The sequence below is a fragment of the Erythrolamprus reginae genome, chromosome 8 (assembly GCF_031021105.1).
Source record: "Erythrolamprus reginae isolate rEryReg1 chromosome 8, rEryReg1.hap1, whole genome shotgun sequence".
Classification (NCBI taxonomy): Eukaryota; Metazoa; Chordata; class Lepidosauria; order Squamata; family Dipsadidae; genus Erythrolamprus; species Erythrolamprus reginae.
This window is the reverse complement of record NC_091957.1, coordinates 216,330-235,505: the sequence shown is the minus strand read 5'-3', so window position 1 is coordinate 235,505 and position 19,176 is coordinate 216,330. Positions and strand designations below refer to the sequence as shown.

Sequence of the window (19,176 nt, the reverse complement as noted above, 5' to 3'; positions counted from 1 at the left end):
ACAGTCCTGGACTTAGGATATAAGGGTCACTCTGTCTCTTCCCCCCCCCTCTATCTTTCAATCCTGGGGGCCGTTTCCCCCTTTCTGGGGGCAGAAGGGGAGAGGTGAGTAGTTCAGCCATTTGGGCCAAAGGTGGCTTCATGACGGGCATCCAGGGCAGGGCTGGGGGGATGGGTTGGAGGGGGCAGGCAAGGAGGGATCATGTGGCCATTGTTGGCCAGGACAACAGTAACTCTATCTTGTAAAGTCGGCCTCCTCATGGTAGATACGGTACCAGCAACTCTGCCTGAAATGTGAACCTCTCGTATAATTTGGCAGCGTGAGAGGCTGCAGCCAGAAGCTGGACATGCATCAGGAGCAGGAAATGTAAGTTCCCCCACGGAAACCGGCCAGAGCCCCAAGGGAGCCTGCTGGCCAGAGCCTGGAGGTCACTTTTGGTGGCCACCCCTTTTGGGGTGCTGCACTTGGGACGGGTTTCCATCTAGTTCTCTTGCTCTTCCCTTGAATTAAGGCTCTTCAGTGACTGGCTGGGTCAGCTGGTTGCCCCCTGCTTCCAAGGGGTCAGTTTTGCATTAAAATTGCACCCCCTAAAATAATTCCTGGCTGTCCAGATCACAATGTGACTGGAAAGTTGTACTCCCAGTCCCTTCCCCTCCCCACTTTTAACTGTAGTTCTGAGCTTCAGAAACAGAGCTGGCAGAAGATGCAGGAGGTTCAGGGCTGATGGGCATTCGGAGGCAGCCCCTGACCGGACGGCCTTCTGCAGCCGGCAGACTTGCAAGGGGGGCGGCTGAGACCAGCTGGAGCTGCTGCCCGAACGGCTCTTCCCTTGGGTTCCCCCCTGCAGGGCTGTCCTTCCTTCTGGGCCGGAGCCCGGCATGGAGGCTCCCATCCCCACGGCCAGCAGCCTCAAACTCGAGTGCGTCATCTGCTACTGCTGCTACGACCTCTCTGCCCGCCTCCCTCGCCGCCTCTACTGCGGCCACGCATTTTGCCAGGCCTGCATCCGCCGCCTCAATGTGGTGGCCAACGAGCAGCGGTGGATCCCGTGTCCCCAGTGCCGTCAAAACACCCCCACCCCACGCGGGGGGGTGGCAATGCTGGACCTGGACCTGGCGGCCTTCCTCGCCATCAAGTCCGAGAAGGCGCTTCCCCGGCAGGGAGGCCGGCTGCAGCTGGAGGGGGTCTCCAAGGAGAAGACGGTCATCACGGAGCAGCCAGGCGGCTCCTTCCAGGACCTTCTGCCTGAGGCCCAGCCCTGCCTTCCACGCTGCTGCTGCTGCCCCTGCGACCCCACCCTCTGCTGCGGAACCACTGCAGCGTTCCAGAGCTGAATTAGCTTCCTGCCTACCTGGGGGGGGGTAACTGGGGAGGGAGGGGGGGCAGCATTTGCTCGTTGCCGGACTTCAGACTCCCAAGGTTTCCTGACCAATCTCCTAACAGTCCCACGGGCTGCATGCCAGACCTCTAGTCCCAAATCCTCGGTGCTTGTTTGGTGATGGCAAGATGGGCATTGCTTCAGAGCGTAGGCAGCTGGTCCTCATCCTCGTGTTGCCTTCTTAGTGAGGTTGCGTTCTTTCATAGTTCTAAGTGCCAGTCAGAATACGTCCGATGGCTTGGGCTCTGCCTCTGATCTCTCCAGAGAAGCACCAGGCCTGGAATGGCTGCCATGTTCACAGGGAAGGGAGGTGTCCTAGGTGGAGAGCCGTTTGTCTGAAGTGGTGCAAGGTCCCCTGCTTTAAGCAAGGAGGTCCTACTAGAAGACCTATGGTGGAAGGAATGGTGGAAGGTCTGAAGCATCAAACGGATCAGGAAAGACTGAATGAACTCAATCTGTATAGTCTGGAGGACAGAAGGGAAAGGGGGGGCATGATCGAAACATTTAAAGATGTGAAAGGGTTAAATAAGGTTCAGGAGGGTTTAAGTGTTTTTCATAGGAAAGTGAACCCAAGAACAAGGGGGCACAATCTGAGGTTAGTTGGGGGAAAGATCAAAAGCAACGTGAGAAAATATTATTTTACTGAAAGAGTGATCCTTGGAACAAACTTCCAGCAGACGTGGTTGGTAAATCCACAGTAACTGAATTTAAACCTGCCTGGGATAAACATAGATCCACCCTAAGATAAAATACAGGAAATAGTGTAAGGGCAGACTACATGGACCAGGAGGTCTTTTTCTGCCGTCAGTCTTCTACCTTTCTATGTTTCTGTGACCTCTAAAGTCCCCCCAACTTCCAGTTCTGTTATTCTGCTCTTCTCCCCTCTTTTATCCTCCTCCAATTCCTTTTTGCTGCACCAGGCATCCTTGGAGCAAACACCCTCAGCCCTTCTCTGCTTTCGATTTTGGAGAACTTCCTTGGGTGTGATTCTAGTGGGGGCTGAAGCTCTTTGTCGCTATAAGTTTTATATAAGTTTATAAGAAAATAATTTCTTAATTTTTTACATTAGTCTCTTCTTCAAAAACAGGAATTTCTGAGAGTTCACAAGTGAAAAAATATACTACTATGCTTCAATAGTAATATTACTAGTAATATTTTAATATTAAAATATTTTCTGATATGAATTGTGTCATAAATAGAAGAAAATAATGTTAACATTAGATTGTTAACATTAGATTGTAGATCTACAGAGCTGCTAATATGAGGACTCAGTCCTGGGCAGTAATTTTTTATTTTCAAATCTGTGATACACGAGGGCTTCTCAGACACTTGGTAAAAATGTTGTTTAACTGTGTGTTTCTCAGCTCCATCCCCCTCGAGTCTTCGGAGAGGGGGCGGCATACAAATCTAAAAAATTATTATCATTATTATTATTATTATTATTATTATTATTATTATTATTATTAATTTCACTTGACGGATTCGGCCCAGGTGAAAATCCTGAATTTTGCCCACTTGGACGATGTTTGAGTGACAAGCAGCCAGAGCCACATCGAGTTGTCACGAAGGGATCCAAAAGGTTTGGTTGCTGTCAAATCATATTTTAGCTTGAGATACTTTGATTGTTTTTAATTAAAAATCGCAAATGTCTTTCCAGATGTGAATCTGCCTTGGTATTTGTTGAGACTTTTTATAAGTGGCTGTTGTTATGATTTTTTTAAAGAAGCAGGCAAATTCTTACTGGTGAGAATGCTGTTAAAAGGCAGCCACGGAGGCTCACCATTGGAACCTGGGGGCACAGAGAAACAGCAGGCAGCCCCACACCAAGGGGGAGCCAGCGAAGGCCCCTCTGGAGGGGGGAGCCCGTGGAGGGTCTCTGCAGGCGGTGGGCCTCAGGGGGAGGCTCAGGGGGAGAGCCTGGGCCCCTGAGGAGAAGGCAGCCCAGGTGGGGAGGCCTGTATGAGGCTTCAGTCCCTGGCTGCTTTGGCCCTGGGGGGGGGGGGGGGCGCACGCTGTGTCTGGATTTCCAAGTCACTTCTCCTCTCCTGCCCCCCCCCGCACCCCCCCTCTTCCTCCCCCCTTCTTGCTCCAGTTCCTGCCTGGGTGAGGCCTGTTGAGGCCTAGTGGCAGCAGCCTCACCGGGGAAGCCTGCCTCGAGTGAGCAGGGCCAGGTAAGGCCCCGAGGGTCCCTGAGAGAGGGCGGGCAGGGGATGCTCTGGAGGGGGCCGAGCCCCAGAGAGACCCTCCCTCACACGGGTGGGGGTGGGGGGAGCCTGCCGGCCTGGTCAAACGCTGGTCCTCCTTCTAGCCACTGGGGGGGGGGGGCTGTAGGTTCCAGATGGACGGCATTTCCAAGTAATTGGGCCGCTGCCCAGTGAGAGGGCCCAGCGGGGCTTGATGGATGGTGCAAATGTGTCCCCTTAAAGGGGTTTCCGCAACCGGAGGCTGCCGGAAAAGATGGTTTCCCTCTGATTTCAGGGTCCGTGCGATGGGTGGAGCAGGAGTGCTCTGGAAGGCGGTGTGGGGGCCATTGGCCTTGCTCCTCCTAAGTCCTGGTGAGAGGATGCTGCGCTTCATCTTTTATGTCTCTTGCTCCCCGCAGGGCCAGAAGGAAGGGCTGCTCTGCCCTCCGCCGGCTTCCTCCTGCCCAGGGCCTGCCGGGTCTCATTTTATTATTAGCCTGATGGCTCTGAAACTCAGGAGCTGTTGTAGGACTGAGTGGAACTAAACACCGTAGGACTAAAGCGTAGTTTAGCAACCAAAAATCCTGATCCTTTACTGCTTCTGCATGCAGGACTGGGGTGGTGCCCCCCAAAGTGGACCCCCTACAGAGATGAGTTCTGCCTCTATCTCCCGTCCGCTCCTGCCCTCTCCTGGAAGCAGGCCAGAGTCTTCTGTCAGGACCAGAAAGCAGATTTGGTGGTCATCAAGGATTATGGCAAGCAGGTAAGAGGTGCACTCTCTTGGGGCATGAAAACAGGAGGGAGGGGGAAACCCCCCCTGCAGTTGGCTTGGGTCCAGCTTCCATGGAGACAGCTCTGTTGCTGCACTGGCCATCGATAAGCCTTAGCCTGCCCACTTTCTTTTTAAAAAAAAGTTTTTTATTTATAATACAATTAAAAACATTTGACATGACATAACATTCTAGTTTAAACATTTCCATCATTACACCTTCCCCTAAATACAATTCCTTTACATAGACTTTATAATCAATATCAAATCCATTTTTTTTCTCACTAAGATGAAAATATCTACATTTCCAACTTGTCACTGATCCATAATCTCAACAGTCCTCCTCAATTCCCACCAGTGGCATAATTTTTCCCAAATTTCAAAGTAGACCGATTCATTTTTAGTTTTCAGTTCCCTCGTAAGCTTGTCCACTTCAGCACAGTCTACAGAGAGGGGCGGCATACAAATCCAATAAATAAATAAATAAATAAATAATAAATTTTACGTGATACCTCTTCTTCTGTGGGGGTTTCTTTCTTCTTCTATTCTGTCCAGTCTGGCAGCTGGCAATATAGGCAACATTAAGTATATCGTTCCCTTATATAGTTATGCCCAACAAGAAAAGGGCAGGTTTTAATTCTGTTTTTAGAGCTGCCCACTTTCTGTGGGAGCCGAGAAAATGCTGCTGTGGTCTCAATCTTGCCTTTGACACTTGCCTTGGCACAGATGTTCCTGAGGGACCTTACCGAAGGTGCCAGGGGTCATGCCTCATACTTTTGGATTGGACTGGCATGGCGAGAGGCTCAGCTCACCTGGGTGGATGGAACTCCAATATCACAGAGTTGGTACAGGTGAGGGAAGAAAGAGTTTGGAGTTTGGTTGGTGGGTTTCAGCCAACTTGCACAAAGCCTGCAGAGGTGGCCTTTCCTCTCCCGTTGCCTCCTGACTGGAGAAGACCTTCCAAGGTGGCCTCCAGGCCATGGATCGTCCAGGTACTTTCTTTTTGCACAGAGTCCTATTTAAATCTCCTCCAACTCATGCCTCGGTTTTGGGTTCTCCAATTTCCCCAGCCACTGGCTCCAGGGCCACCCCAGGGAGAAGCACTGCACCCAGCTTGTGGGCATCTACGCTGCCCAGTGGAGAGACTGGGACTGCGAGTCCAACACCTCATTTATCTGTGAGAAGCCGATGAAAGGTAAGGCAAGAAAAACGCCTGCCTCGTTCGTTCTCCCCCCCAACCCCAGACCAGGAGGACAGATACTGTGGGATTAAATGGAATTAAATTAGGGGCCTATGCCCCGTGGCACTGCAGAGAAAGGCACCCCGCGTCTCCTCCTGATCGAACCTGACTTGGGGCACATCTGTTACGCGCATGAGGCAATTCACCCACCTGGGGCCCTGGGCGCAAAGGGCCCTTTCTTCCTGTTACTTAGCGGTGGAGTGGCTCCAAACGGGGAGAATCCGCCCGCCCTCCTCCCCAGAGAAGTCGAAAGCGTTGCTGGACTCCTTCTCCTTGGTTGGAAAACCGGGTTCTCTGTGAAACCAGGGCCTGGGTATTGTAGAATCCGCACCTCTGGAAAACCCCGCCTCTTTCCCTCTCTCTCGTCCAGGGGCCTTCTCCAGCCGTGCCAGGAAAGTGTGCTTCCGCTCTCACTGCTACGTCTTCCATTTCCCCCCTTTCTGGGAGCAGAGGTCGTGGGCAGCGGCCCAGTCTTTCTGCCAGGGGCTCGGAGGGAACCTGGCCATTATCCACGATGAAGAGGAGAACACGTTTCTCTCAAGTAAGACGTCTGCAGTTGCACAGGCCCGGTTGGCTCAGCGGCCTCCTGTCAGGTGTTCCTCAGCTGCATCCGCCCTGCTGGCTCTGCCCCTCTCCCCCAGGTGCTTTTCCTGAGGAGGGCTGGCACCTGTGGATCGGCCTGCGCCTGGGAGCCCTCTGGAGGTGGAGCGACGCCTCAGCCCCCACCTACCTCCGCTGGCACGCAGGTACTTCTTGGGGGCCCCGGGGGGCCTGGCTGGAATCGGTTCTTTCCCTTGGCATTTCCCAAAGAGTATTCTGGGCTATAATTAAAACGAGGTCATAAATGGCAGGAGAAACAACTCCCTGTCCTGTTGCAAGCACAGCCGTCCTACGGGTAACGCAGTTGGTGCTGGAGCTTTACTGTAACAGAGCGAGCGTGGATCTTAAAACTTTGCTGTGATGCAATCTCGAAGAAAGTTCCCACCCCCTGGTGAGGATAGGCTGCAGCGGGTCCTGGAGGCATGGGAGGTTGGCGGAGCCCACCACGCCCTCCTCCTTTGCCCCTAGGCCCGTCCGCAGGGCAGGACCAGTGTGCGGTGCTCAGCCTCCAGCCCCGGGATGGCGGGCAGCATGGGATGTGGGAGGCCAGGACTTGCCAGGTGCGCCCCACAGCTGAGTACATTGGCTTCGTCTGCCAACTCCAGTACGGTGAGTGCAATGGCTTGAGGTCAGGCTGACGGCTTCTCAGTAGCCAGAGAGGCAGTGTGGGGGCCTGTGGAATAACTCCTTACTCTTCTTGTGCTGTTGTGGGACACAGTGGGGATTCCCACCATGGGGAGCATGACCTGGGCCTACTGACCTCACTTTTACCTAAAGCTCTAGAAAAGCCAGGTCTCTCCATGGGCTGTGGGCCTCAGGTGCCTTCAAGAGGTCATCCAAACACTGCTACTACAGAGTGCAGTTGCAGGTGGCTCTTCCTCGAAGGAGGCTAATTCGAGCTGCTCTTTGCCGGCAGATTCTTGTGGCCCTCCGGAGCCTGTCCAGTTTCTCCTCCTGGGCGGGATGGGTCCTTACGCCACGGCTGACGTCACCTTCTCTTTGACTGGCCGTGCCACCTTCTCCCTGTCCTTGACGTGCGTCCACCCGAATGGCACCCTCTTCCTGACCATCTTTGAGTACAATGCCACTCACGTCCACGGCAGCATCTTTAGTGAACACGGCAGGTTTCTGTTGCACACGAATGACCCCCGGGCCCCCTTCCGCCCCGGCCTCAACACCTGGAGCTTCATCCGCCACCCAGATGGCTTCGCCTGCTTCTTCAACCACCAGCAGCACTTCCGGCTGTCCGACAGCCACACGGCCTTCCTCGGCAACCTCAGCTCCCTGCAGATAAGCGGAGCCGCCGTAGCCAACGCCTCCCTCGGTAGGTCGGTCCAGCCAGCCCCGCGCGGGAGGCAGCGCAAGGGGGCAGGGGGACAGGGCGCCCTGACCCTGCCCAGTTGGAAGAGGGCCCGGCGGAGGCAAGAGGGGAAGGCGGGATCCGGTGGAAGGCTCACGGAGCCTCCGTTGCCCCCCTGGGATGCCCTCACACACACCCCCGGCCTCTTTTTTCCAGAGTACCCGCTCTCCTCTGACTTGCGCTTCCCCCACGGGAGCAGCCTGCAGCTGGAGGGCGCCATCCACTGCTACCTGGGCAACTTCACCCTTGCGCTGTGGATCCGAAGCTCCTTCCTGGCCTCCCCTCGGATGTGCGCGGTCAGCTACTCCTTGAGGTGGCAGCCCCAGGCAGAGTTTGCACTCTTCCTCCTCTCCCCGTCCGGACTGGAATTCCATGCCAAGGGGTGAGGCTGTGCCACCCACCCTGCCTGGGACCCCTGCAGATCCACAGGCCCTCCCTCCCTCCGGCACCCCTCTCGGCCCACTGGCCCTACGGCCTTGCCTGGGAGTGAGCCACGGAGGAGGGGGCCGAGCCTCTCCCCAGGCCCTGCTCGGATTCCTCTTGCAGAGCCCTCTTGTTCAGCGGCACCCGAGTCCTCCTTTTGGATGGGTCCTGGCACCACCTGGCGGTCTCGGTCACCAACGCTCCCGGCGTGGCTCCCTTCGAAGTCTTTGTGGATGGAGAGGCCTGGCAGCCTGACGTGTCCGAAGGCGGGGGCTTCCTCTGGAAGGGGCTGTCCCTGGGAGGAAGCCTGAGCCTCGGGAAGCTGGAAGGCGGCCACGGGGGTGAGCCCTGGCCGAGTCCCCTGGGGAGGGATTCGCACCGTGGTCTCCGTGGCCCCTGGTGCCCCCCTCCCCCTGCCCCCTTCTTTGTCTCTGTAAGGCCTGTCCCTGGGCACCCTGCCTGCGTGGGTCTTGCTGACCAGGCTGCCCTCGCAGGGCCCAGCTTCTACGTGGGCGACCTGAGTGAGGTGAACCTGTGGGACCGGGCGCTCTCGCAGTCCTCAGTGAAGCAGCTGTCCGCCCTGAGGAACAGGTGGAAGTTTCCTGGGAACGTGGTGAGCTGGAGCCAGCTGGTTGCCGAGAAGCCTCCGGGGGTGCAAATCAGCCCTCCCGGTGAAGAGCCAGGTGAAGGGGGCGGGGGTATTGTGATGGGTTGGGGGGAACTCCAAGTAGGGCTGCCCTGGCTTGCATGTCCCCGTCGGTTCCCCTCCCTTGGTTGGTGGTTGAGTTGCCGCCTCTGTCCAGGAGGGAAACGGGGACCCCTTCCCAACTGCTGGTGCCACCTTCCTCCCCGGCTGCCTCCTTTTCTGCATTTGTCAGCTGTCCTCCTCGGTCCACAGCTGACTTTAGAAGACCATCTGTCGGCTGTGGTGAGGGGGCGCTTGCCCAGGTCCACCTGGTGCACCGGTTGCGGCCCTACCTGGACAGGGAGCCTCTGCTCACAGTCACTCACGCCCTCACCCCCCTGAGGATCGATGACTGCAACGCCCTCGCGTGGGGCTCTGGGCGTTCAGAGGCTGCAGTTGGTGCAAAATGCAGCCGCGTGAGCAATTTTGGGCCTTCTAAGGCACACGTACATCTCGCCATCACTCCGCGAACTGCATTGGTTGCCTGTTGGTCCCCAGATGCCATTCAAAGTGTTGGCCGTGACCTATAAAGCCCTGCATGGCCTTGGGCCAGGTTGCTTACGGCCCATCTCCTGCCTCGCATATCCCGCAGAGTCGGCCTTCTCCAGGTCCCGTCAGCCAAGCCATGTTGCCTGGGGGAAGAGCTTTCTCTGTGGTGGCTCCGGCCCTCTGGAATCAGCTCCCCCTCCCCCCTGGAGACTGGGACGGCCCCCTCCCTCCCGGTCTTTCGCAGGGCTCTAAAAACCTCCCTCTGTCGGCAGGCTTGGGGCCGTTGAGCCTTGATTGAGTGATGGCTGCTGAATGGAGGCTTTTTTGGGCCTTCAGCGTCCGTTTTAGCCTTCCGTTGGGTTTCAGGCCTTGTGTTGCAAGCCGGCCTGAGTCTGCGGAGAAGAGCGGCCCAGAAATCCGACCAAATTAAATAAAGAAATATTGCCTCCAGCTGCTGCTGCTGCCCAAACCCTAGTTGGGCCCATTGTCCAGCAGGATCCCGTCTTCCAAAGTGATTAAGACACCTGGAGATTCTCCCTGACCGGCAAACACTGCATGTGTGTGCGTCTGTGTGTGTGTGTGTGTGTTTCACTCCGGTGCTTTGGCGGGGGGGGCGAACCAGAGCGTGTTGCTTCCCCCTCTCTTTCCTTCCCCGCAGCTCGTCCCTTCGTGTGGTTCGGCCTGCTGCGGCTGCGCGGGAAGAAGTCCTTGGTCCTCTGCACAGACCCAGAGCGGCCCCTCCTCCACCTCCGGCCCCTGCGCGGCCCCTGTGCCTCCCGGGCTCTCTGGGGATTACAGCTGGACGGTCGACTGCGCAACGTGGCTGACCCCCCTGCCTGCCTTCTGGTCAGTCTCTCCTGCCCCTGCAAACCCTGGCTGGGCCTGAAGATTTGGCGGCAGGGGTGGGGGTGGGGCATTCCTCTTGGTTTATGAGCTGCAGGTGAGAATGGCCGCCAGGTGAGCCTCTCTGGGTCCCCTGTGCAGGTGGCCTTGGATGGCTCCTCCGTCCTGAGCAGCTGGGACTGCTCCCATGACCCTCGGAGCAGCTTCCGCCTCTTGCAGGACACGTGGCTGCAGAACCTGCACTCGGGGCTCTGCCTGTTCCAGAACGCCACTGCTGCCGCCCTGCACCTGGGGAGGTGCGCTTCCCCCCAGGCCTTGCGCTTCTTCCTGGATTGGGGTAGGGTCTCACTTTCGCACCACGTCCTCAGCCTCCGGAAAGTCCCCCGGGGAAGGGAGAGACCCAGGGTGGGTGGGATGCCCCTCCCTCCCTCCCTCCCTCCGTCCTGCTTCCCCCCATGACCCACCGGCAAGCAGTGCCCCCCTCGGAGGTCCCTGCACCTCCCCCTCCCTCTGCCTGCTCTTTCCTCCCCAGATGTGCACTGCCCCCATTCCAGGGGCTGGAGGCCTTGGGAGGGCCGGTGCCTCTTCTTCGTGCTGGACGCGGCTCTCGAGTGGAGCCAGGCGCAGAGGTTCTGCCAGCGATTCCACGGCGGGAGCCTGCTCTCCCTGAAGAGCCCGCGGGACCTGGTGAGACCCTGGGCTCTGGGTGGGGGCAGTTTCCGGCACCCAAGCCCAGCTGGGGGGCCAGGGCGGAGCCTCCTCTGCTGCAGGGCTGTGGCCAGAGCCTTGGGTGGGTGGGTGGGTGGCTGGGTGGCCGGGAGCAGTGGGCAGTCCTGTGGGTTTGGCCTCTGGGTGGCCGGGAGTCCCGCCTGGGGGAATGTCCTCACCCCCTACCCCACCCCGTGTGTGTGTGTGTGTGTGTGTGTGTGTGTGTGTGCGTGTGTGTGCGCTGCAGATGTGGCTTCAAGGGCAAGTGCCGGGCAGCCTCTGGACAGGGCTGCACAGCAGCGGCAGAGACCTGTGGAGCTGGCTGGACGGGACCCGGTTCAATCAAGCGCTGAGGCGGTAAGGCCCCACCCCCACCCCCGAGGCCCCTCCCTGCTCTGCTCCACCCAGGCCTGGCAGGTTGGGGGCCCCTCGCGCCCCCCCGCTCCCCCCCATCTCCTCCTCTGCCTCTCATTCTTCCCCACCACGTAGCTTCATGTTCTCTCTGGAGTCTCCCGGCCTGTCCGTCTGCATGGTTGCTCTGACCTCCGGCTTCCTGAAGGCCGAGCCGTGCCACAGGCCTCACCGCTGGATCTGCCAGGCCCCACGCCAAAGCGGTAAGAGCAGGACGCCCTGCCCCTCGTCCCTCCGCTCTGGGGCCTGCCGGAAAGCCTTTCCCACACAAACGATGCTTAGCAGGGGTCCCCAAACCTGGCAACGCTAAGGCGGGTGGGCTTCAGCCCCCAGAATTCTCCAGGCAGTTGGAAGGCTTGTGCTCCAGGGGGACCCAGGCCCCTCGTGTCAAGCGGCAGAGAGTCGTGTTTGGGGGCTGGTGGCGGTCGGGCAGGTGGAGAAGAGGGGGGGCAGACGAAAGGGAGGAGACGGGGGAGGCCTGGGAGGCCGAATTGACACCCCCCAGCCCCCTTTCTTGCCCCTGTTCCTCCAACGGCTGCGTTTTTAAGGATCCCTTTTATATTTACTGAGCAAGCCTGCAGGAGCACCGGCTGACCTGGCCTCTTGACCAACGGAAAGGCTTGCGGGGGAGGGGAGGGCAGTGGAAAGAGCAGCAGGGGGGGCTCGCCTGGGCCTTTCTTCCAGCCCCCTCCTCTTCCACCTCCTCCAGATTCCTACATGGCCTTCCCTGGGAAGTCCTTTGTGGGCACCAAGGCTGCTGACCTCAGCTTCCACTCGCTCCAGGCCGCCCAGCGGCAGTGCAGCGCGTTGGGCGAGGGCTGTGATGCTGTGGTCAGCACCGCGGCAGGCCACCACCTTATGGTGGGGAGGCGCTTGGTCCGCCTGGAGGATCCCAGGGCAGCAGCAGCAGCCGCCGTGCACGTCAAGACCAGGTGCTCCCCCGGCTACTCCGGCCAGGACTGCCAGTCCATGTGCCCTCCCTGCGAGCCCGGCCTGAGCTGCAACCCGCTGACCGGCCTCTGCGACGGCTTCCTCTACTACCCAGAGGCTCCCGGTAGGAGAACTGGAGTGGCCGTCCAGCTCAGGGGGCTCTCGCTTTGCCCCCCCCGCCCCCCACAGCTCAGGCTTGGGAACCGGCCCCCAGCGAAGGCTGCTTCCAGAGCCCCTCCCTTCAGCCCTCAGGGGTCCCGAGGAAGGGGGGAGCATGGGGGGGCCTCCCCTCTGGCATGACTGTCCGTCAAAGCGAACCCTCTCCTCGCAGCCCTCACGGCCTCCCTGAAGTGCCTCCCGCTGGACGTTTGGGTATTTGAGCGGGGAAGCTGCTGGTCTCTCCAGCGCTACAGGAGCCAAGCGGACGCGGAGGCCGTGTGCAGGAGGTACCTGGGGAGCTCAGTGAGGAAGGCTCCACCCCTAAGCCAGGTGAGGGGCGTGGCCCTCCTTCACGTGCGGGGGGGCGTGTGCCCTGCCTTGGAGTTCCCCCCTCCCCGGCACCCCAAGCCCCTCTGCTGACACTCCAGTTGCTCCCCGTGGAGAGTTTCCGGGGGGGGGGGGCAGCTGGGCCGCCTTTGGAAGCTGATCCGCAGGGTCCCCCTCTGCCCCTCCCAGGTCCCAGCCGGCCCCTCTGCAGAGGGGAGGAGGAGAAGAGGCGTCCAGCGGCCAGGGGGCTCCCTTTGGGCTTGCCAGCGAGGGGAAGGTACCAGGGGAACCAAGGGGTGGGGACCGAAGGGACAAGCTCCACCCAGACAGAGCCAGGGGGAAGGACAAAGGCCCTGCTCCAGAATCACCCAGAGGGACAGAACCTGCTGCAGGTCATCCAAGTCCTTTCCGAAGAAGAGCTTCTATTCAGGGCAACGTGGGACCCCACGGACCCCAGCCCCTGCTGACTGCACTGACTCACCCCGGGGGTGGGGGGTGGCCAGGAAAGCCCCTCAGTGCTACCGGTGGGCTTCAGCTCCTCCCGTGCGCACCCTCCCCACGCAGTCACCTCACACCCAGAGGGGCTACTGATGTAGAAAGATGCGTGTGTGGGGAGGCCGTGGGGGTGGGCCCGGGCTTTGTGCTGGGGCTCGTCTGTGCCCCAAAGGAGAGGCAGACGTCGCTCCCCCCCCTCGTTTCCCGCAGACGTGGGGCTGCCTTCCTTCAGGGAGAAGCTGCTCCTGTCGCCCAGGGAGGCCACTCCCGAGCACCGTCACGCCTCGCGGCAGGAGGCGGAGGACGCCTGCTACCTGCAGAAGGAGCGCTGCACGGGGGTCCTGAGCCTGCGAGGCGCGCACTACACCGTGGCCGGGACGGTGCTGGTCGACAGCCCTGGCTCGGGGGCTCTCCTCTCCATGAAGGCTGGTCAGTGCCCGCTGTCCTGAAGGGCCGGGCGGGGGGCTTCCCTCCCCTGCCACTTTAGGATTGTCCTGGGCTTCCTGGCCCCCTGGACCCGCCTCCTGCGCTGCAGAGAAGAGCCTGGCGGGTCAGGCAGTGGGTCTGCCCTCCCTCTTTGGGCCCCACCTCTGGAAGCAGGGAGTGGGTCTCCTGGTCCCTTCCCCTCAGCTTGTGGCCCCCAGAGGTGACCTGAACGCGGCCTTCCCTTGGCCACTGGGCCACCTAGCACGCATGGCCAGGCCTGGAAGGATGTTCCCCTTTTGCTAGAGGGGGGGCCGCCCTTGGGCCGGTCTTTTGGGTGCCCCCTGGGACGGTGAGCCCTGCCTGAGAATCCGTAGGGGCCCTCGGGAGCCGTTACCAAGGGGGCCCTGGTCCTCCGGCCTGGCCCACGCCTCCTCCGCTTGCAGCGTGCTCCCCTGGGTTCCGCGGAAGGCTCTGCCGGAGGCGCTCCGCTCCTTGCCTCAGCACACGCACCTACAACCCTCTGACCGGCCGGTGCGATGGCAGCCTGAGCTGTGTGCGAGGCTTCAGCCCTTCGTGTCCCCACGGTAAGGAGCCTGCAGTTCTCTCTTGTGGCCCACACACACGGCCCCTCGGGTCCCCGTGATTAACCAGCGAACGTTTCTCCTAGGCCTGGTCCATTCCAGGTGTCCCAGGGGGCCCGGATGGTGGTTCTGGGGCGGCCACTGCTATTACGTGGAGGAGCAGCGCAGCCGGAGCTGGGACCAGGCCCGGGCCACCTGCCAGGCCCACGGCGGAAACGTCGCCCTCCTGGTCCTGAACAGCGCCAGGGAAAAGGCCAGGACCTTTTGGGGTCTCCGTTCAATGGGGGGGGGGAAGGGGGGCAGCGGCCAGGCCAGGCAAACCCTCCCTTGTGCTTCTTCACCTCACCCCCCCCCCCCCCCCGTGGTCCCACAGCTGCTAATTAATAACGAGGTAAAGCAGGGAAAGGCCTCCAGGCCTGCGTGTCCTGCCCCTGGCGCCCACCCCTGGCGCAGGCAGCCTGAGGGAAGAGACCCCACCCCCGGCAAGAGCAACCTTCCTTCCGTGAAGTTCCGAGAGTGAGGGCTCCCTTTCCCCTCCCAGGCCTGGGTGGCAGCCATGGTGCAGAGGCCCAGCTGGACAGGGCTGAGTGATGCGGATGGAGATGGACTGTGGAGGTGGGAGGGAGGCCGCCTGGACAGCCTCTCTCTGCCTTGGTGAGCCCCTCCTTTGGGGGAGGAAGCTGCTTCGGGAAATGGGCCCCTGGAGCGGGGGCTTCTCCCTCCTCCTCGTGCTCTGCCCCCCCCCACACCCACCCACCCAGAGACCCCTGGGGAGCAGCTGAAATGCAGAGAGCGAAGCCTCGCTTGATGGACTCGCCACTCCCAGCCCCAGCCCCCCTTCCCCCCCCGCGGAGTGGCCCCTGCCATTCTGTTGGGTCTCCAGAGGATGCTCAGCGGGGCCCCACCCTCCTTGCTTCCCCTGCCAGGTTCCCCGATGTGCCTCTTGGGAGCGGAGGCTGCGTGGAGATTTCTCCCAGAGGAGGCCCGGAGGGTTTGGCCGCCTCCCCGTGCTCCGACCTCAGGCCCTGGGTGTGCGAGGGGCTCTGGGGTGAGTGGCTGGCTGGGCCCGGGTGAGGTCGAGGCAGCCTGGGTGGACGGGGGCCTGCAGTGACACAGCTCCCCATCAGCACACCCGGGGGGGGGGGGACGCGACACCTGGACCGGCTGCGCTTCCTTTGGTGGTGGTGGTGGCTGGGAGGAAGGCGGCTGCCGGTTGGGGCTTTGGGAAATGAGGTCTGTGGGCCGAAACATGGCCTGGGCAGGCCTTTAGCCGTGCCTCCCTCCTCTCTGGCCCAGCACCCCCAAGCTCCTGCCCAGCAGAGCCCGGCTGGAGCCACTGGAATGGCAGCTGCTACCTCTGGGACCCCTCCTCTGCGGGTGCCTGGCCAGAGGCCCTGGTGGCCTGTCGGAGGTTCAGAGAAACTGAGCTGCTGTACCTGACCTCGCTCCAGGAGATGGTATCCTTTCCGTTCTGGGCCTCCCCCTCCTCCTCCCCCTCCTCCCCCTCTTCCCCCCTCCCCCTCTTCCCCCCCTCCCCCTCCTCCTCCTCCTCCTCCCCCTCCTCCTCCCCCCCTCCCCCTCCCCCTCCTCCCCCTCCCCCCCTCCCCCTCCTCCTCCCCCTCCTCCCCCTCCTCCCCCTCCTCCCCTCCCCTCCTCCTCCTCCTCCTCCCCCCCTCCCCCCTCCCCCTCCTCCCCCTCCTCCACCTCCTCCTCCCCTCCTCCTCCACCTCCTACTCCTCCTCCTCCTCCCCCTCCCCCTCCTCCCCCTCCTCCTCCTCCCCCTCCCCCTCCTCCTGAGGGTCTCCTGCAACTTCTGCAGGGGCTGGCCAGCCGGACCCGCTCCCTCCCTCTCCCCGTGCAACCACGGCCTCTGCCGCTTGGCCCTCTTCAGGAAGACCTTTCCCCCCACCCACCCACCCTTTCCCCACGAGAGCGGACCTGGCACCTCAGCCCCCCTTTGTCCCAGGGGCTTCTGGGTGGGAGCGGAGAGAGACCGAGTCCCTTTGCCTTCCCTCCAGGACTGGGTGCGTTCCCACTTCCAAGGCCCGTTCTGGACAGGCCTGAATGACCGCGAGGAGGAGTCCATCTTTCGCTGGTCCGCCCTGGAGCCCTTCAGCAAGCAGGTGGCTCAGTGAGTGGCCAGAGGGCAGCCCAGCCCGTCTCCTTGGGGTCATCTCCTTCCTTAAAGCGAGGACCTTGCAGCTGGACAAGGGTCACTGGCCTCAGGTGGCCCCTCTGGCTTAATGAGAGGAGTCCGTAAGGGGCAGGGGCGACCCGCTCCCACATCTGCTGGGCCCCCCCGAAGCCTCCACCGTCACCCCACCCCTGCCCCTGGGAGGCCTCCGGCCACAGGCTGACCGCTTGGGCTCCCTCCGTCAGGGGGTGTTACCGGCCCTTGTGACCCTCAGGCACCTGCGAGATGACCTGGCCAATGGAGGGCGGAAGGACTGTGTGTGGTTTGACTCGGCCACCGGACTCCTGCGGGACGCCAGCTGTGGGGAGGAGAGGCCTTTCCTGTGCAAAGGCCCTGAAGGTGAGAGGCCCGCTGCCCCCCTCCACGCACCCCCCCCCGCTTCGGCCTTCTGTCCCCCCTCTTGGCTTCCCCGTCTTCGCACAGTTTGCGGGGGGGGGGGGGGCTGCTCTACGTTGGCTCCCCAGGGAAGGCCCTTGCCAGGCTCCTCTCCGCTCGCTGGGCAGCTGCTGGGAAGCCCCCCCGAGACCTCGGCTGGGCCCACGTTTTCCTTCGCACCACGTCAATAGTTTTTCAGTGCTCCCTGTGTTGGCTGACCGTCCCCCCCCTTGCGTCCCCTTCTCCCCTTCCCAGCCACCGAGTGGTTTGACCGGTGGGCTGGCTTCGGCCTGGAGGGAGAGCTGTCACTCCTCTACCCCTCTGCGGAATCCCTGGAGGGGGCCAAGCGGGAGTGCCTTCTGGAGCGCCCCGCCTGCGTGGCCGTCCTGGAGACGACGGGGCCCGGCTTCTACCTGCTCAGCAGCAAGGAGGGGGCCATCCCCCGAGCAGGCTCCCGTGCTCCATGTGTGGTCCAGTGAGTGTCCGGCTGGGCCCCTGGGGCGAGCGGAGGGAGGGAGGGGCCCCCTTCAAAGGGGGGGAATGGGGTGTCCCGTCCATGAGCTGCTCTCTGGAGCTTTGGATCCTGTGACACGCTACCTGCCTCGGGGGGTGGGGGCTGGGGGGGGCAGCACATGAACAGACTTGCCATCTGACAGGGGCTAGGGGGGGGTCTTCTTCCCTGAGTCTCTGAGGGTGGTCAGGTGTTTTTAGGTCTAATTGAATTTATAGGCCGCCCGACTCCTGACCGACTCCGGGCGGCATAGAACCATGAAAAGTATAAAACCCCAATAAAACCCATCGGTGAAAAGCACAAACGATGCTCTGATGTTTCCTGCCCCACTGCTCTCGATGCTGGCACTGAGTGTGTGGCGCATCAGGGGCCGAGCACCGGGCTGTGTCCAGAGAAGGGGGGGCGGCCTGCTGCCCCAGAGCTTCCGGGTGTGGGGGGAGTCAGCCGAGGGGGCCACCGAAAGGGGGCTGGCCGGCCTCGGTGCCGTTGCTCGCCATGCCTGGCTCTGCTTTCCTTTCAGTTTGCGCGGAAGGGTTCAGTGGCCCCGGCTGCCGCCAGGCCCCCGCAGGTGGAGCCCGGCCAGCCTGCGACTGCAGCGGGCACGTTGGAGACCACGGCAGAGAAAGGTGAGGGTCCGGGGGTGGGGGGCATGGGGCTCCTGCCAAGTGGCCAGCAAAGGCCCAGGGGCCCTCGCGCGTTCCCTGCCCTGGCGGGTGGTGGGTGTGTTCCTTTCAACCAGGACGCAGTGTCCCCCTCCCACGCCTTGGGGGCCCAGCAGTGGGCCAGGGCCTCTCCTGAGGGAGGGAGGGAGGCGAGGCCCCTTTGGGGAGAGGGGGGGGGACACAGCTCGCCTTGGCCCTGCTCTCTCTGCCCAGAACATCTTCTCTCCCAGCGAGGGGGAAACCGTTCAGACAGATACGGCCGGTCTTGTTTGCCCCACTGCCAGCTCCTTTAGCCTGCCTGGAAGGAGGAGGGCCGGGAACGGGCCCATCCTAAGGTGGCCCTGCGGTTCTTCTTGCTGCAGTGTGTGGAGTTCCTGTGCAGGCCTGTGTGGAAGACTGCCAGCGGGGGACCCCCCCGGGGCCAGCTGCTCATTTTGTATCCCCCTCTGCACTGGTATGTGAACAGCTTAGAAGCATCGGGGGGGCAACGGGGGGGGGGGGACGACGACCCTCCCTGTTCTGAGGTCCCTTCAGCTAAAACATGGCTTCTCCTTGGTTGACTGGGTCCATTGGCACCTGGGCATCTCGCCAGCCGGGCCTACTGGACTTTGGGCCAAACTGGCCTCCCTCTGGAAGCAGCTGCCAAGGCTCTTGTGAGCCCCCCCCTCTGGCCTTGCGGGGAGGGCTGCAGCCCCCGGCCAGAGCTTGCCCCTCTTCCCCACGCAGAGGGCAGCCTGGGCTTTCTGGACCCCGAAGAGTTTGCTCTGGTCGCCATGATGGAGTTCAAGGTGTCCCGTTCCCTCAGTCTCACGGCAGAGGACGAAAGAGACCGGACAGCCTCCTCCAAGGTCCTGTACGACAGAAATGGCCAATAAAAGCTCTGCCGGGGACTGTGTGGCTCTTCCCTTTGGCCAGGCTCTTGCCCAGAAGGCAGGGTCCACTCTGCCCAGCGTCCTGGGGTTCTTCTGTCCAGAGCAGAGGGAGGGGGAGGCCAGGAGCTCCTGCAAGAGGCCTGGGTGGCAGGTGGGCCCGGGAGTCTCCGCGGAGGGTCCCAGGTTTCCCTGTGGAGGGAGACCCATCCCTTAATTAAGGTGGACGCAGGGCTCTTCTCAGCCCCCTCTGGAGGGGGGTGGGGGTGGGGCGGAAATAAGATTAGATTAGATTTATTGGATTTATATGCCACCCCTCTCCGCAAACTCGGGGTGGCTCACAACAATAATAAAAACAGTACATAGTAACCAATCCAATGCCCACCAATCTAATTACAATTTTAAGTTAAAAAATTCATAAAACAATCCAATATATATAAAAAGCAGGCACACAGTCAATCAATCAATCAACAAAACAACATGGGCAAGGGGGAGGTGTTTTAGTTCCCCATGCCTGACGGCAGAGGTGGGTTTTAAGGAGTTTACGAAAGGCAGGGA

At 61.0% G+C, this 19,176-nt stretch overlaps 3 protein-coding genes across 5 annotated transcripts; all 3 read left to right on the top strand.

Moving 5' to 3' along the window:
• Positions 1 to 642: 642 nt before the first annotated feature.
• On the top strand, positions 643 to 1,350 carry RNF224 (ring finger protein 224). Its single transcript, XM_070758164.1, has one exon. The coding sequence runs from the start codon at positions 879 to 881 to the stop codon at positions 1,332 to 1,334; it is 456 nt and encodes a 151-aa protein (XP_070614265.1). The 5' UTR covers positions 643 to 878; the 3' UTR covers positions 1,335 to 1,350.
• A 1,963-nt stretch (positions 1,351 to 3,313) lies between these two features.
• Positions 3,314 to 6,814, top strand: LOC139170840 (macrophage mannose receptor 1-like). The gene is made up of 8 exons (XM_070758377.1): positions 3,314 to 3,549; positions 3,857 to 3,933; positions 4,173 to 4,324; positions 5,057 to 5,181; positions 5,401 to 5,525; positions 5,941 to 6,111; positions 6,212 to 6,316; positions 6,639 to 6,814. The coding sequence occupies exons 2-8, from the start codon at positions 3,867 to 3,869 to the stop codon at positions 6,806 to 6,808; spliced, it is 915 nt and encodes a 304-aa protein (XP_070614478.1). The 5' UTR covers positions 3,314 to 3,549; positions 3,857 to 3,866; the 3' UTR covers positions 6,809 to 6,814.
• Positions 6,815 to 7,126: 312 nt separating this feature from the next.
• On the top strand, positions 7,127 to 19,176 carry LOC139170838 (uncharacterized). 3 transcript variants are annotated; one of them, XM_070758374.1, is made up of 24 exons: positions 7,127 to 7,494; positions 7,687 to 7,912; positions 8,077 to 8,294; positions 8,448 to 8,636; positions 9,786 to 9,973; positions 10,112 to 10,307; positions 10,503 to 10,657; positions 10,926 to 11,035; positions 11,168 to 11,292; positions 11,799 to 12,143; positions 12,351 to 12,508; positions 12,695 to 12,782; positions 13,211 to 13,429; positions 13,870 to 14,010; positions 14,094 to 14,260; positions 14,549 to 14,661; positions 14,934 to 15,055; positions 15,304 to 15,464; positions 16,026 to 16,138; positions 16,416 to 16,540; positions 16,832 to 17,051; positions 17,608 to 17,713; positions 18,112 to 18,203; positions 18,476 to 19,176. In XM_070758374.1, coding segments are annotated over exons 1-24 (3,939 nt in total). In that variant the 5' UTR covers positions 7,127 to 7,133; the 3' UTR covers positions 18,477 to 19,176. The 3 variants fall into 3 exon arrangements, with proteins under 3 accessions (XP_070614475.1, XP_070614476.1, XP_070614477.1); XM_070758375.1 differs by lacking the exons at positions 18,112 to 18,203; positions 18,476 to 19,176 and adding an exon at positions 18,034 to 18,099; XM_070758376.1 differs by lacking the exons at positions 16,832 to 17,051; positions 17,608 to 17,713; positions 18,112 to 18,203; positions 18,476 to 19,176 and having other exon boundaries at positions 16,387 to 16,488.

Bases quoted from the DNA above. Each gene is read 5' to 3' on its own strand.
- LOC139170840 (XM_070758377.1), top strand. From the start codon at position 3,867: ATGGGTGGAGCAGGAGTGCTCTGGAAGGCGGTGTGGGGGCCATTGGCC. The intron at 5,182-5,400 runs GTGAGGGAAGAA...CAATTTCCCCAG, and splicing joins ATATCACAGAGTTGGTACAG to CCACTGGCTCCAGGGCCACC. The intron at 6,112-6,211 runs GTAAGACGTCTG...CCTCTCCCCCAG, and splicing joins GGAGAACACGTTTCTCTCAA to GTGCTTTTCCTGAGGAGGGC.
- RNF224 (XM_070758164.1), top strand. From the start codon at position 879: ATGGAGGCTCCCATCCCCACGGCCAGCAGCCTCAAACTCGAGTGCGTC.
- LOC139170838 (XM_070758374.1), top strand. From the start codon at position 7,134: ATGGGTCCTTACGCCACGGCTGACGTCACCTTCTCTTTGACTGGCCGT. The intron at 8,295-8,447 runs GTGAGCCCTGGC...CTGCCCTCGCAG, and splicing joins GCTGGAAGGCGGCCACGGGG to GGCCCAGCTTCTACGTGGGC. The intron at 16,139-16,415 runs GTGAGTGGCCAG...TGTGACCCTCAG, and splicing joins TTCAGCAAGCAGGTGGCTCA to GCACCTGCGAGATGACCTGG.